The 15,989-nt window shown below is 39.9% G+C and overlaps 2 protein-coding genes across 2 annotated transcripts; both read left to right on the top strand.

Moving 5' to 3' along the window:
* The first annotated feature begins 64 nt into the window (after window positions 1-64).
* On the top strand, window positions 65-11,683 carry inpp5ka (inositol polyphosphate-5-phosphatase Ka). The gene is made up of 13 exons (XM_084558373.1): window positions 65-146; window positions 567-693; window positions 3,076-3,180; window positions 3,281-3,389; window positions 3,510-3,626; window positions 4,799-4,974; window positions 5,198-5,309; window positions 5,410-5,519; window positions 8,307-8,544; window positions 8,893-9,030; window positions 9,119-9,202; window positions 9,298-9,402; window positions 9,524-11,683. The coding sequence occupies exons 2-13, from the start codon at window positions 608-610 to the stop codon at window positions 9,617-9,619; spliced, it is 1,476 nt and encodes a 491-aa protein (XP_084414499.1). The 5' UTR covers window positions 65-146; window positions 567-607; the 3' UTR covers window positions 9,620-11,683.
* Window positions 11,684-13,297: 1,614 nt separating this feature from the next.
* On the top strand, window positions 13,298-15,989 carry tekt1 (tektin 1). The gene is made up of 7 exons (XM_084558377.1): window positions 13,298-13,568; window positions 13,650-13,815; window positions 14,045-14,173; window positions 14,303-14,449; window positions 14,658-14,883; window positions 15,221-15,417; window positions 15,812-15,989. Exons 1-7 carry the CDS (start codon window positions 13,394-13,396, stop codon window positions 15,969-15,971), a joined length of 1,200 nt encoding a protein of 399 aa, XP_084414503.1. The 5' UTR covers window positions 13,298-13,393; the 3' UTR covers window positions 15,972-15,989.

Raw genomic sequence — 15,989 nt, 5'->3', positions numbered from 1 at the left:
TTTGAAGGTAAACAACATGTCTTCCGGTCAGGGGGGCGGGAACAGTTACTACTGTACACACCCGCAGGTTGAGGCAACTGGTCCACTGTACTCCTCCCTGCAAATAGAAAAAAACATCGGAAACAAGTGCTACCAAAGCGTACCAGGTAGTATACGATAAAACACCCTCTCACTCTTGTTGTTAATTCGTGTGTTTACTGTGAAAAGCATGGTTTGGCTAGCTGCGCAACGTAGCTAGCGTTGTCTGTTTACATTAAGATAACACCACAACAACGGTGCACGCTGACAGATAAGGTTCAGCTGGATGTGTGCACTTAGCTGGACATAAATTAATGTTACCTGCTTAGTATAGGCGAGTGAGCACAATTAGCCAGTAACTAAAAAAAAGATTAGAGACACTGTGTTGTTATTAACTTTCAAGCCTGCCCAGGTTATGCCCAAGTTGAGACTGTATTTGATAAGTTAGCAATGTTAGCTAACAGTCAGGTAGCCGAGCGTTACTGCTTTACTAATGTATTTATTTGTGTTTTGCCATTGTTCAAACTTAAGCGGTGGCTGTGCTGAAGTTACAGAGACTTGGCCTCCTCGTCACATTTCTGTTGTTTGGATGATGGAGGAGAATGAGGAGCAGACGGACGCCCAGCAGTCAGACCTCAGTTTGAAGAAGGAAGATGACGATGGAGAGAGTTTCAGGTGAAGACTCTGCCCTGGCGACACGTCATGTGATTTAATCCGCCACCACGTTATATAAACAACAGTGCCACCCGTTGTTGCACCTTGTAAAGTTAAAGTGTTTTATGTCGAATATAAAATGCGTTTACTGTTTGTAGTTCCTTTGTTGTACAAGGGAACTGTTTCTATTGCCAGACTACAGAGTCTTAGAAATGTATAGAAACTAGTCACACAATGGCTCGATGCAGAAGTAGTGTATTCCAGTTAATATTAGGGGATGTGATGACTTCAGTTTGTGTTTGGTACACAATTACAGTACTGCCTAAAAGTTTCGGCGTCCGTCGGGATCGTCTACACATTTCTCTATAAACATGACTCACACCCGTCCTGACAGAGGAACAGAAATATCCTACTTGTGCATTTATTTATTCAAGAAAGTGAATCTGTGTGGTGCAAAAGTAACTGAGCCCTTGTGCAGCAATAACAGCAACTGAACATTTCGGTAACTACTGATCAGTCGTCCACAGCTGCTTGAAGGGATTTTAACTCGTTCCTTAATACAAAACCACTTCAGCTCTGAGATGTTGGTGGGTTTCTTCACATGAACTGCTTGCTTAAATTCTCTATGTACTTAAAAATTACATTTTTTTTTTTTCAGTGCAATTGGATTAAGCCTGATTTGTCTTAAAATTAAGACAAGAGCCATAAATATCTCTCCATGAACTCTATGTTGTGTTATTGTTGTAGCCGGGTCAGCAGTGGCTTCTTTACATAGAGGTGACATTGTCCAAGTTTGGCCAAAAGGACAGGCTCCACAGTGTCGACATTATTCTCCACTCATTTCCTCTTCACCTCATTTGTCTCGCCTTTTTCTTAAGTGACATGTAGGTTTCCAGCTGCAGAATATTCCTGTTGTTTCACTTAAAATAACGTTTTGCGACAAACAGTTGGCTAACACTGCCTGATGCTGTTACCAGAACTCCAGGGCTTTTCTGAGAGTGTAATTGTCTCGTTGTGGGTTGAATGTGCTCTAAGGCGAAACACTGTGCCAGTCTACAAATCTGACTGGATTCTGGCAGGTGGATTAGGTTGCCCAACAATACACATCTAATGCGGATTTGAGGGGGGAAAAAACAAAAAACAATGTATTGCCGTCCTGTCTAAGGAAGGAGCAGTTGGACCTCGTCAGCTTGCAAAGGTTTTTTTTTTTTTTTTTTTTTTTACGTTCAGGCATGCATGTTGGTTTCTCAATTGTTAATAGGCCTAAATGTTGAGACATATTACAATGAGATTAGAGGTAGTTTTTCGAACACAAAGACGACTTGTAGACAAATTAACCAATTTCCTAATCACTCTGTCCAACTCTGGAGCACCCAGATCCTTGAACCAGGCTTTTATCACTTCACTCAGTGGTTTGATTCTATACAAGAAAGACGGTTTGCTTGTTCGGTTCCCTTTTAAACTTACATTTTAGATTTTATTTTTATTTTTTTTTTGTGGAACGCTTCCAGCTTTTTTTAATCCTTTAGCACATATTTAGCATTTCTGTGCTGTGTAACTGCGACACTCACACTTTGATCCAGAATGGATGAAATCAGACGACTGTTAGGCGATGTAGGGCGCGTCCGTACCGACAGCCTTGCCAGCGATGCCACGCAGTCAACGGGGAGCAAGCTGGCTCTGCGCCATCGGCTCAACCAGCTGATGACCTGTGTGGACGACTTGGACCCCGAAAACAAGCTGCATGAGAAAGTGGTCAAGACCCTGGATAACGCTTTTCTCGTCTTTGGCAAAAGAGCCAACAAGCAGAAAAAGGATAGCTTCAGGTGGAGAATGATGCTTCCTCTTCACTTGAACAACGTTACGCTATCTCCTTAATAGATTTTTCTCCTATGGGCTCAGTGACTAGTTGTGTGACTGCCCAACAAAAGACACACTTGTATTCTTGCTAATTGAAACCCTCCAGTAGGACTTAGTCCTTTGAATTTCTATAATACATTTTACTGTTGTTGCTTAGCTTAGAAAATTTAATATTACGGTTGTGTTAAGCTTAGGAGAAAAGATGACTGGTCTCATTGTGTGTTAACTGTAACAGCCTGAGCTGCTTGTAGTAGTGGTACAGTACATCCACTGTAGCAGCTTTTAAATATGAATAATGTTCTCTTTTTTTTTTGTATTTTGCTCTGCTGAACGAACATCTTTGATTCTGAAGCTGAAAGTTTAGTTACACTTTACTTTGTGATGGAATGTTTTTTGGTGATCCTGCGTATTTTAAAGGTGTATAGTGGTACCTAATTATGTGTTCACTTTTAAATATTGTCCATCTACTAATGATGAGTTACGTATGTTTTTCTAATGCCACGTTCAGCAAATGAGTACATTTTTCATCTTCTGTACGCACAGACTACACATGGTGACGTGGAATGTGGCCACAGCTGATCCTCCAGACGACGTGACCTCGCTCCTCCACTTGAACTCATCAAAGAGACCAGACCTCTATGTCATCGGGTACGTGTCGCAGGGAATGTGAAGTGGTTGTTTGCGTCAGTAGTTTGTAACTGTATAAGAGGCAGAATGACAATCAAAACTATGTGTGTGTGTGTTTCAGGTTGCAGGAGGTGTACTCAGGACCATTGAGATTCATGTCAGACATTGTATTTGATGACCCTTGGAGTCATCTGTTTATGTCCACCTTAGCACCGCGAAATTATGTCAAGGTATAAATCTTCTCAAAACACATGCACACTGCATCCGGCAGTCACCTTTTCAGGTTAATAGAAACAGATCCATATTTAAGTACTTTTGTCATTGTATTTACTTGTGTGTGTGTGTTTCAGGTGTCATCAATCAGAATGCAGGGTCTCCTGTTGCTGTTCTTCTCCAAACTGGAGCACGTTCCCTTCGTCAGAGACATTCGGGCTACGTACACACGGACTGGCATTCTTGGTTACTGGGTGAGAATTACACATGTACACACATTAGGGACCCCCAGTCCGATCATCACCATCTTTTAATGTTCTGTACAATGGCCATGTTTAATCAAGTGATTTTGGTTCCTCTTCTTTTACTAGTATTTTGATAGCTTTGAAGCAGCCAACCGCAACTAAAACAAACAAAAAAAAAAAAGAAGTCGTTTTTCATCGTTTTTTTTGTCAGCTTTGAAGTTAGCCGACAAAGAGGAAGAAGACGTTTTGGCATTACAATGATGTGGTTTTGGTTTATGGCAGACCTAAAATAAATAACTACCAGATACCGATCTGATCATTTTAAAAAGGTTTGGATCATCCCCAATACCAATCGGGACATTTTTACATCTTGGAACAAAATATATTTTTTTTTTGTCTCTATAATGAATTACCAGATTCATGACAATTTTTATAGGTCCATGATGTCTTTTTTGATCATTTAATACCAAAGGATGTTTATTACTGATTATTACCATAAAACATGGCTCTTTAGGCACAGACACACCAAACCATAATCAAAGAACTAGCATAAAGGTTGATCATGGGTCGAGACTGGATTGAAATTTGTTCTTGACCTTGAGATGCTACAGCCACTGGCCAACCAGTACGTATGTTCTGCACATGCATGGGACGAAATAACTCTCCAGTGCAGCAGTAATCTGTAGTTGTCATTCGAAGAGGGAGTTGGAAGTGAAGAAGCCTTTGTTTTTATCCGTCTGTGTGTGCTCTCTAGACCATAGTGTTTACTTAGTTATTCAGTGATCTCTGTCACTGATGGCCAGAGGTCTGACTAGTGGCTGCAGTGCGTGATCACAAAGCCCCCACTGATGGCCTGACACACCCATGACCCTGTGGACAACACAATGTTAATGTTTCACGCATAGTAGTACTCCCTTGTGTGTAAAACTGACAAACTTCCCCATCAAATGAGGAATGGACTAAAATATGTAAAACCACATCCCATTTAGTGTGTTTTATTTGTGAACTCAGTCACAGAAGCAGAAGTCAAGGTAAAAATGGCCTCGTCATTTTTGCACGTGTTAACATGAATAATGTAGTTGTCTCTCACGCAGCTTAAAAACACAGTGAAAAGTGCAGATTTGTTTATCAGATTTAATGTTTTATCACTTTCACCGTCTCCTCCTGTTTGTCTCTGTCAGGGTAACAAAGGTGGTGTGACCATCCGTCTGTCTTTCTACGGCCACATGCTCTGCTTCCTCAACTGCCACTTGGCTGCTCACATGAAATACGCCTCAGAGAGAGTGGATGAGTTTGAGTACATCATGGACACACAGGCATTTGAGTGTAAAAAGGCTCCAACTATTCTTGACCACAGGTGAGAAGATGCACAGGATAAACAATTTACCCAAACATACATAGCATACACAACAGATCTTAAAGGAGATTCTTTATTCATCTCATTTTATCTGCATGACATAGTTTTTTCTTCATGTATGAAATCTGCTCAGTCACACATTCTTTTAATTTTTTTTTATTCTACTTGCTTCATCCCAGTACCACTTTCTCTCACTGTCCCTACTCTGCCTCTCTCTGTCCAGGCTGGTTTTCTGGTTTGGAGATCTCAACTTCCGAATTCAGGACCACGGCATGCACTTTGTCCGCTCCTGCATCAACGATAAAAACTACAACCTGCTGTGGAGCAAAGACCAGGTTTGACCCATTAAGATTTATTCAACTTCTGTTTATGTGAAAAATCCTGGATGCATGGATACGTTAGCTTGAGTGTAATGAAACACGTGTTTGGTTTCAGTTGACCATGATGAAGAAGAAAGAGCAGGTGCTGCAGGAGTTTGAGGAAGGACCTCTGGACTTTCAGCCCACGTACAAGTTTGACTTAAACTCTGATACCTATGACAGCAGGTAATTGTTTCCAGGTAACACACAAGAAATGAATCAAGCAGATTAATCATAATCACACTTTCCAGTAATTTTTTTAATCTGCAGTATTTGTTTATATTTTGTCTACGCCTCTTTTCAACTTCACAGACTCTACAGGACATGGTTTGGCTTTAAGTAAGAGTTCAGAATATACTGATGTCCACATCCCTTTTAATATATTTTGTTACTGCACATTTTATTCACCTAACTCAACCTCAGTCAGTGCATACGTACTACTTTTAACAAACCAGTAAAAGTAGTATCACCGTCTTTGTTATGCAGCAACTTAAAAACACAATTGTGTTTTGAAGGGATTAATGAAATTCTGTTCATGTGCTGCGATTTAAACAAACAAGCAGGAAGAATGAACAGTCTTGGCAAGACAAGCGTCAGATTGTCTTTGCAAAGAAAAGACTGAAATGCTTGTTTACTTTAGAGACTGAGCTCACAATACTGTTGCTGTTTAAGGTGCCTGTGGATCTTTAAGCCGCTGTTGCAACAATGGAGCAGGATCTTCCTGAGAGGATCCCATTTCCATTTGTTGCATTTGCACAAGGGCACAAGTTCTCACTGACTGTTTCATGTTATTCTGCTAGCAACAAGACACTCAGGACTGCACCATGAACAAAAAAACATTTATCATCTTTGTTTGGCTTAAAGGATGCACACAAGAGGATTCTGCGCTACGTATTTGTTTACAGCAAACTCCACAGGGCACCTTTAAATAGTATCAGTGTCAGTAGTCTGTATTAACACATGTTGAACTCACACTGTTTAATGTTGTCCTGCTGCTTAGAGCTTGTTAATATGAATGTGACTGTGTAAACCTCTCTGGGTCCCAGAACAGCTGCAACGTAACATCTAACATGCATGTCCAGAAATAGATGTTCTGGTAATACAGACTGGGGATGGTTCACAATATGTGAGTTGGATTATAACTGGATTTCACAGGAAGTTTTGACTTTATTTAATGTTAAGTTTTGTTTTCAGACAGCTTGATGTAAAGATATGTTCATAGTTGGTACGTATGGTCATGCAAAATATAAGGTTTACTTTTTTTTTGTCACCATATTTTTGTTGGTTTAACTTCTAAACTTTTTTTAATGGATGATATCTTACATCCAATATTACATAGGGACTATAAACATTAAATACAATATTACAACTTAAATATGATGTTAATATTCCATAACACATGTACATCTAGTCATCTATTGAGAATGTACGAGCTGACCAACTGTGGTCGTAATTTTTGCGCTGTGTTCAAGTGCAACTTTTTGGTCCAAACACAGGTGACCCCCCAGTTCATCTTTGTTTTGCCCGTGGTTCTTTAATGACAGTTTTGTCTGTCTGTACTTGATAATGTACTTGTGCAGATGTACATTAACGTATATGACTAAATATCAGTTCATAGCTGTGGTATGACTTACTCAAATACTTTCAAGTACATTTAGATCCATTTTTATGATGTAAATAGTACAGTAATACATGAGATATGTTACTTTACTGGTAACTGGTAAGGTTACTGGTAAGTGTAATGCATGGTCCTATCCTGTGTATGTGTGAACATATGAAGCACCTTCAGACGTTCTAGGATCATACTACTACATCCTTCATTGTCCTTCATTCGCCCTCAAACAAATGCAATTCCATAAGTTGCTGGAAACATTCCTTTAAGATTTTTGCTCCTGAAATGATTGCATCACATCATTTCTACAAAGTTGTCAGCTACACATTCATGCTCCCATTTTCCTGATCTGCCACAACCAAAAAGGTGTTGTACTGGATCAGGTGACGTTTGCTTTGCGGTGCGTTATCTAAATGGAAGTGGCCGTAAGAAGAGAAGAGTAAACTACAGCTATAAAGGCATGCTCATTCAGCAGTAATCAGACTCTGGCATTCGGACATGATTGACTGGGATTAAAGTCCATCCACCTCAAAGTAGGTTGTGCTTTGAGTCTCAGGTCATTTTCTGCTCAGCACAGTTGTAAAGAGTGGTTATTTGAGTTACCATAGCGTTTCTGTCAGCTCTAGCCAGTTTTCTCCTTTGACCTCTCTTATCAACAAAGAGTTTCTGTCTGCGTGACTGACGATCACTCGGTACTCTCGAGATTTTTATAAGTTAGGGAGATCAGCTGTTTTAGAAATGCTCAAACCGGCCCGTCCGGCACCAAAAATCACTGGGACTTTTTATCTATTCTGATATTTGATGTAAACATTAACTAAAGCTCCTGGCCTGTAGCTGCAGGATTTATTCATTACACTGTTGCAACGTGACGGGCTGATGTGTGTCTTATAACACACACTTCCTTATATCAGACTCAAGTTTCTGTTTCGCACAGATCTGTTGGTCGCAGTCATATGAAAAATCCATTTTCTATAGATTTTAAAGATTTTATCTTGAGCAGTCTGACTGTGCATCAAATGGGACAGGTAAAGGCATGATATGAAAATACCCCAAAAAAAGAATAAATCTGTATAACAAATGTCAACATTATATGTTGCAATGATCTTGCAAAAATACTAAAATTTCTTTGAGGTGGGCCTATCATTAAGGCTACTTTAAGATTGAAAATGTAACTTGTTTTCCTTTTTTCCTCCATTTTTTTTTTTCTCGATAACTGTCAAATATGGTAGGCCCTCAGAATTATCTTGTTTTTCCTTAACTGCCTTGTCCAAGTCACACTCTTCATAACAACATTTACTCTGGCTATACAGAGCTGACTTTTTTCTCCCAACTAAAGCCCACCACTCTGCTCATCTGTTCAGCGGTAAGAAGCGCAAACCTGCCTGGACCGACAGGATCCTGTGGCGGCTCCGACCCAAGGCCCCACCTGCTGACGAGGAAGATGAAAATCAGATTGATGCGATTTTAGATGCGAAGAAGGTCAAGCAGCTGGAGGAGGACGAGGAGTATCCTCTGAAGGTCAGGCAGGAATTGTACACCAGCAACATGGAGTACAGCATCAGTGACCACAAGCCTGTCATTAGTATCTTCACATTGGAGGTGAGAAACTGGAACTCAGAGTGAGTACACACATCTGACCATCCTTTAGTCACTTTTGCTGGTCACTCTCATTATGTAAGCAGGATTCAAAAATGTGTTATAGATTTTGCTTAGGAAGAACAAACAGGCTGTATGCTCTATATTTCTATTCATTATTATGGCACCGTATTCACAAAAGTAGTCGCTGAAATCTGGAAACTAGACAGATAAACCACCAGATTATTAAGTTCCATTATCGAAATGCCAATCTAGTTCTGAAGCAATTTAGAAACAGTGTCAGTATCTATTTACCTTGAACAGCCAAGATCTTTTGAATTTCACTGGGAGTTGCTTTCTCCATCCCTCCAGCTGAGAAAGCTGTACGACACTCCTCTGGTGCGACTGCAGCCTGAGGGCGACTGGAGTGCAGATATTGATTCCATGGTTCTCTACAGCCCCATGCAGCCATTCCCCTCCAGTAACTGGGACTGGATCGGACTCTATAAGGTGGGCTTAACAACCTCCACTTGCCACTGGCAGTTTAAATGCGATATTTCAGTATGAAAGACTTTGTATGTGTTTGTATGAATTTCAGGTTGGATTCAGCAGCGTGTCTGACCACATCACCTACACATGGGTCAAAGATGACGAGGTGGCCTTCAACGAGGAGTTCATACAGGTAGTAATCCACGCCTAAAGAGCTGCACTACATACATCAGAAGTAAAAGTACTAGAAGAAACCAACAGATGATAAAAATATGACTGTCTTTGTAGGTATATGTGAGTAAAGAGGAGATCCCTGTGCGGGGAGGAGATTGTGTGCTGTGCTACTACAGTCATACTCTGCAGTGCATCATTGGAATTAGTGAACCATTCAAGGTCAGTAATCAGCAAAATAATTGTTGTCCTTCTTTCTATTTGACAACTTGAAAGTGCTATATATTAGAGTTCCTGGGCATGCAACTAGGCACCAGTGTAAGCTGCTGTCTCCCTCTTTTAGGTCCATGAATCCAAGGTGGCCATTGAGGAAGGCCTGGTGGCTGACAAGCTAAATGAACTTGACAAAATGGTAGCGAGTGACGATTTTTGGAACTGATCTGTGAGAAATCATGCAACTGGTATAATGTAGAGATGGATTCATTTGGGCCAAGTTTTTTTCTGAATCGTGCATCCTAACCTGCCACTGAAAAAGCCGGTTAGGAAATGCTCCCTGATCACACTGTTACTCATCCCGGTACTGACACCTCAGCAATCGTTATAGTATTTTTATGACGGGTCTCTAGGGTTACATGTTTTGTGCATACAGTATATGAGTCTGAGTAAAAGCTTGACTAACCTCAAAGCAGAAAATATTAACAAACATTCATCAGCTGACTTAAAACTAAAAATAATAGATTAGGATGCTTATACCGTTGTGATGTGCAATATGATGGAATGCATTGATGGATATACAGTTCCTTCAGGCAGTATCAAGCAATGTGTGGCTTAAGTAGGAGATGAAGCATGGAGTAGAATCTATGCAGGCTTGCTGCTATGTGATCAGCCCAATACTGAAAGGAAGACACAGTTTCTTTAAGCTTCATATTTAAGTTTAGCTTACTTTGAAGAGTGTGAAGACACCCTACGCAAACTTCACTTGATTGCTACAGTTGCAAAAAGGAAAAGGGAACCGGCAAATTAACAGAGCTCACTGGTCATCTTTGTTTACATGGGGCCACGATCACATCTGTTTGTTCATTTAAAAAAATAAATAAATAAAAAAATGTAAAAAACAAAAAGGTAAAAAAAAAAAAAAAAGTTATCATTCACTGCTTACGCTGCAGGTATCAGTAGATTGGTGTCCTTCATGTGAGTTTGTGGTTATGGGTATATGGCATGGCAAACCAATATAATGCTGGAGCAGGACTTTACACAGCAAATTAATTTATTAGTAGTATTAATAGCTGTTTAGAAGTTACAGTTATATATGTTCACTATAGTTTGACTTAATGGTTTCAATCAGTTATAATTAAATCTTGTGGGCGAAATAGAACAAAGGAGATGCTCCGCTTAAAATAAACATTGTCATCTATCTATCTATCTATCTATCTATCTCAAAGTGTGTCAATGTCTCAAGGACTTCTGTTCAGACACTGGATAAAACCCTATAAGGCGGACATAGAAAGACATGCTTTCTTTGTACTCTTCATTTCTTTTGTCATATTTTTAAAGCACTGTGCAGTATCCACTAAAAAGGAATTCTTCATTTGGAAATATGTGGAGAATAATCAGTTCTGACGGACTGATCTTAATCTGTGTACTGTCCTGAAAGTATTTAGTACGTAAGCTGGATCTAGTCAGCGTTTTAAACGTTTTGTATGTTATTTAAAATATTAATAGGGTGTACAAAACATCTAGTGATGTGATTGAACTGCTGTAGGATGATGAGAGAAAATTTGACAGTTTTGGTTTTCTCCTCCCAGTATTTTAATGAACTTCAGTTGTTCCTGGAGGACGTGAAAACTACATAATGTTTCGCTTTTTTTGTTTGATTACCTTTTTATACTACTGGAACTGAATAAAAACAAAAATAATCATTCCTTTTCATGCTGATAGTCAAATGGAGATCTTAAAGAAATATTGCACTGTTTATTGTTACTGTGTGAGTCATTAGTATGTACTGGGAAAGAATATAAATACTTTTTATTGAACTACATGCATTCAGCAAGTGCCTTTGAAATGAATACAGTGCTGCTTAATTTGGTACAGCATGTATCATTAATATTCATTATACTATTATTTCATGGCTTCTTGTTTTTCTGCCATCCTCTTGATTTGAAGTATTGTTCCTTTTCACTTCCAGTAATATAACACTGCTTAAGTTTGATACAGCATGTATCATTAATATTCATTACATCATTATTTCATGGCTTCCTGTTTTTCCGCCATCCTCTTGATTTGACGTATTGCTGTTCTAAACTTTCAGCTACATGAATATGTCTCCGACTGAATGCTGTTATGATGGTCTTGCTTGAATCATTTATGGTATTAGGCAACTTATTTCATTTTTATTTTTAATTGAAGAGTGACTTATTTTCTCAGATATTGATGAAATATTGTACTGTAACAGAACACCAGTTTATAGCTTGGCAAATACAAATATTAAATAAGCTTCACTTCATTCTTGTGTGGTTCATTGTTAATTATCTAGTCAACTGTGAGGGTTTGTTTTTGGTTGTGTTATTAGTTACAACTAAATGGTAAAGGTAAGTCATCAGTAGTTTTTATCTGATGGTTCAGAGTCTTCTGGAATCTAACCGTTACATCTTTTAAAATGCTGACTCATGGTAGCTTCATTGAAACTGACCGCGTCCTACATGACGTTGCCATAGTAACCCTTTGTTTTGCTACAAAGACGCTTGAGCCAGGGGCAGAGGACGTCAAGACGGAAATAGTTTGTTGGTTTCAGTCTTGTGGAACAAGGTATGTGTCGATATATTTATAGTTTTTTTTTTCCTGCAGTGTCTACCTGCTTTAGCGTTAGTGAGTTGCCTTCGTAATTTCAGCTTTTAGCTTTAAGATGGCTAGGTAGCCAAGTTAACCTAGAGGCCGTCGTTATCTCTTCGTCTCTTTTCATTGTTTATGTTAACAGTGTAATAAAACATTTTGTTCTGTTATTTTGGCGACGTAACGTAAATCCATCTTGAATGGTATAACTTAAAAAAAAAATGCACGAAATAAAGTTAAAATATATACACATATTAAAAGTTTAAAATAGCCCAACCTTGTTCATTATTATCTCTTTGTAACAACACACTGAATCAACCCCAGCCTTTAACCACTTAACAGGTAGCCTATGATGCTGGGTATATACAGATCAGGCGTAATTTTATGACCACCTTCCTAATGTTGTGTAGGTCTCCCTTGTGCGTCCAAAACATCACAGTTCTTCCCATATTAGCTGACTCATCAGAGAACGGACATGGGCCTTCTGAGGGTGTCCTGTGGTGTCTATCAAAAGAGTGCTGTTAGTGGGGGGTCTTTGGGTCCTATCGGTTGAGGGGAGGGGGCTCTGTGGACCAAGCTTGTTCCAGTGCATCTCACAGATACTTTATCTGTCAGTTTGGGATCTAGGGAATTTGGAGGACAGGTCAACACCTCAAACGTTTCCCAGCAGAGCATTGTATTGTCACAAGATAGTCAATGCCATTTACTTGTCCTGTCAGTGCTCATAATGTTATGCCTGATTGGTGTATATAATATACGGAAGCGTATTGCTGCCACACACACACACACAAAAAAAGGCTTACTATTATAATCACGTGAAAGTTTCTTGTTATAACAATATATTTTTCACGTTTTAACAAGATAAGTATCACGTTATTACATGAAATTATCACGTTATATCATGTTAGTTCAAGATATGATATTTTCACGTTATTACAGGAAATGATCACGTTATTTCATGATAATGTTCACGTTATAACGTGAAAATATCATTATCATGAAATAACGTGATAATTTCATGAAATAACATGATACTTATCTTGTTAAAACGTGAAAAATATATTGTTATAACAAGAAACTTTCACGTAATTACATAATATTGAGCCTTTTTTTTTTCCTAAAGTGTGGCAGCAATATGCTTCCGTAATAATAAGCCAGTCGTTTTCAGACACTTCCTTTTCCTGTTCTTTTTTCTTTCTGGCATTTCCTGTATAAAACAATAAACAATGTATAAACAGTGGGTCTCCAGGGGAACCAGTAGAGTCTCATCTGCATTTCCCTCTGTTTTCCAATAGTTTTTATTTCTCTTTAACCATCAGCAACCACTTTTCTCACCTTACTTAAGCTCTTCGTTCCTGCCCACACTGACAACTAGTGGAGAACAATGACAACAGTGTCGGCCCTCGACCACAGCCCCCAGCAGGGTGGTGGACCGAGTCTGGTAAATACTAAGGTCGTGCTGAAACACTCTGAGATCTTCAAAGCAGAGTGCAAGAGGCTAATCTTGGAGATGGACAAAGCACGCAAATGCATGCAGAACAATGACAACAAGCTACTTGGTAAGTAAAGGAGTGAAAGTAAGCTGATCTGTGTTTAGCACAGAGAGATGATTGCGACTGAGTTGTCATGTCTCTGTTTAGATCAGCGGATCAGAGACATCCAGTTTCTGAAGAAGGAGCTGGAGTTGAAGCTGGAGGAGATTACTCTGGAGACTGATATCCTCATTGCTTTACACAACAGAGTGGTGAAGGCCCTGGAGGCGAGCAAAGAGCCTCTGAGAGTGACCATCCTCTGTATTGAGGAGAGGTGAGGCTGGAAAATGATGGAGAAGAGAGTCACCAAAAACACTGTTTCTTCACTGTCCTTGCAATCCCACCCATCTCTTCTCTCTCAAAAATGTAGCAGCTGCCAGTAATTTTCAGTGCCGCTACACACAGAGTCTTTCCTACCTGTGAAGCTTAAGTATAAATAACACAGTGCAGTAGCAGGAAGGATGAGCAGATAAGTAATGCTTTTCTTCTTTTGTGCCCTGCAGAATGAAACGTGTCCCTTCTGAGAGGCTGCATGACGTGGTGGACAGAGAGCTGATGAGGGAGCGGGAGGTCATTGAGGGAGTGGCATCCCTTCTGCAGCGTGTAGTAGAGCAGATAACTGAGCAGATACGGTAAGGAATTAGGCCAGAGTAAGGTTATATTTATTTTATGAAGAGGGCTATTTAAAGTATACACTCCCTTTGGATTTCCTGTACTTTGTTTATTTTATCAAATACAACATTTGTTGCTTTGTATTCCAGACTGAACCGATCTGCCAAGTACCATTTAGAGAAGGATCTGAAGGAGAAATTTGATGCTCTGTGTATCGACAACTCCTGCACAACAATGATCACTCATTCCATCAATAACCTGCACGAGTTGAAAAACAAGATCACTGCTCTGCCAAGGTGAAATCATATAGTATCACTTGATCCATAAAGACAGGAATAATGTGTTATCAGAAAACACAGTTTTAAGAACTTTTGACCTTTTTGGATTATTTGAAATCCTTTTAAGTGCATGCGACTTTCTACACAGAACCTGTAAACCAGGAGCAGTCCATAAAGTGCTGTCAGTTCCAGTTCTTCATACTTTTTGTCCTGAAATGTCTCTCAGCTTGACATCGACTCCAAAGCAGTGGGAGAACATGTCAGAAATCAACATAGCCAAGGCGGAGCAGCAGAAGACCAACTCTCTGTCCTTGCGGTCTCTGGTGGAGTCTGTCCTGGGGCAGACAGCTGCTGACATGCAGAAGCAGGTCCAGGCTACGACTACAGCCTTCCAGCTGAACATCCAGGACATCAAGTCTGCTAAAAGCCAGATGGAGGATAACCTATCCAAGGTAGGGCAGAGTGTATGGCACACTGGATACAGTTTTTGGCGGATAGAGTGAGCCATGAAGAGAGGGAAAAGGTGTTGCAGGCCACAGGAGGCTTGGTTTTAATATATGTTACAGTCTTGGGATTCATTTACAAGGAAATTTCTTGTTCAGGCTTACGTTACTCAAGAATAACATAAGCCCAGATGTTCACCATGTGGATAATTTTGCATTAATATTCTTTTAAAGTCATTCTCAATGTGTTGTCCAAGTTTAGACTCTCAGCATTGGCCTGATATAATTTATCTACAGATTTATTGTGTAAGTACCAAACCTAGTGAGACCCCTCTACTCCCTGCAGGTTCTGTCAGAGATCACCAGCCAGGAAAGGATCAGAGAGGACCTCCAACTGGCCATCAAAGAGAATGAGCATGGTCTTAGTTTGGCCGAGGCCCGTCTGGCTTTGCGCCGCCAGAGGCCTGGCAAAGAGCATTGCCACGATCCAGCACAGTCCCAGCTCCTGGCTGAGGTCCAGCAGATCACCGCTCACATCAGCAAGTAAGGGCAGCACACATTTGACTTCATTTCATGTATCAAATCTGTTTAAAATGTAAAAGATTTTGTGCTGTTTGATAACACAAAGAAATGCAGGATATGTCAAGGGTAATAATTCAAACATTATAATAATAATTTTAGCTTGTATAAACATTTAATGAATGTAAGAAAATAAGTCAAATGGCATGATTAACGTTTCTAAGCGAGAGCAGTGGGATATTTGTTTGTAATTAGCACAGAAGATACAGACAACGATTCCCTTGGTCATTTTGGGAATGTCTGGTTTTAACTGATTGTACTGGGATCCTGTTTTCTGTCACAGTTCTTCCCGTATTAGCTGATGTATTATTTAGAGATATTACCCTCTTGTGGCATCTCTATATCTCTGTGCTCCCAGGCTGCGAGAGGAAGTGGCCCAGTCAGAGAAGGAGCAGAGGGCTCTGGTTCGCTGCCAGCTGAATCTGAAGGAAAGCATCGACGCCAAGGCCAGCTCTCTCTACATTGATGAGGTCATCTGCATCCAGCAAAGGGAGCCCATTGTCATACATAACTTCTGAGCAATCGGCAACAGGAAA

Source organism: Chelon labrosus (assembly GCF_963514085.1).
Source record: "Chelon labrosus genome assembly, chromosome: 13".
Lineage (NCBI taxonomy): Eukaryota > Metazoa > Chordata > Actinopteri > Mugiliformes > Mugilidae > Chelon > Chelon labrosus.
This window is presented reverse-complemented; position numbering and strand designations above follow the sequence as displayed.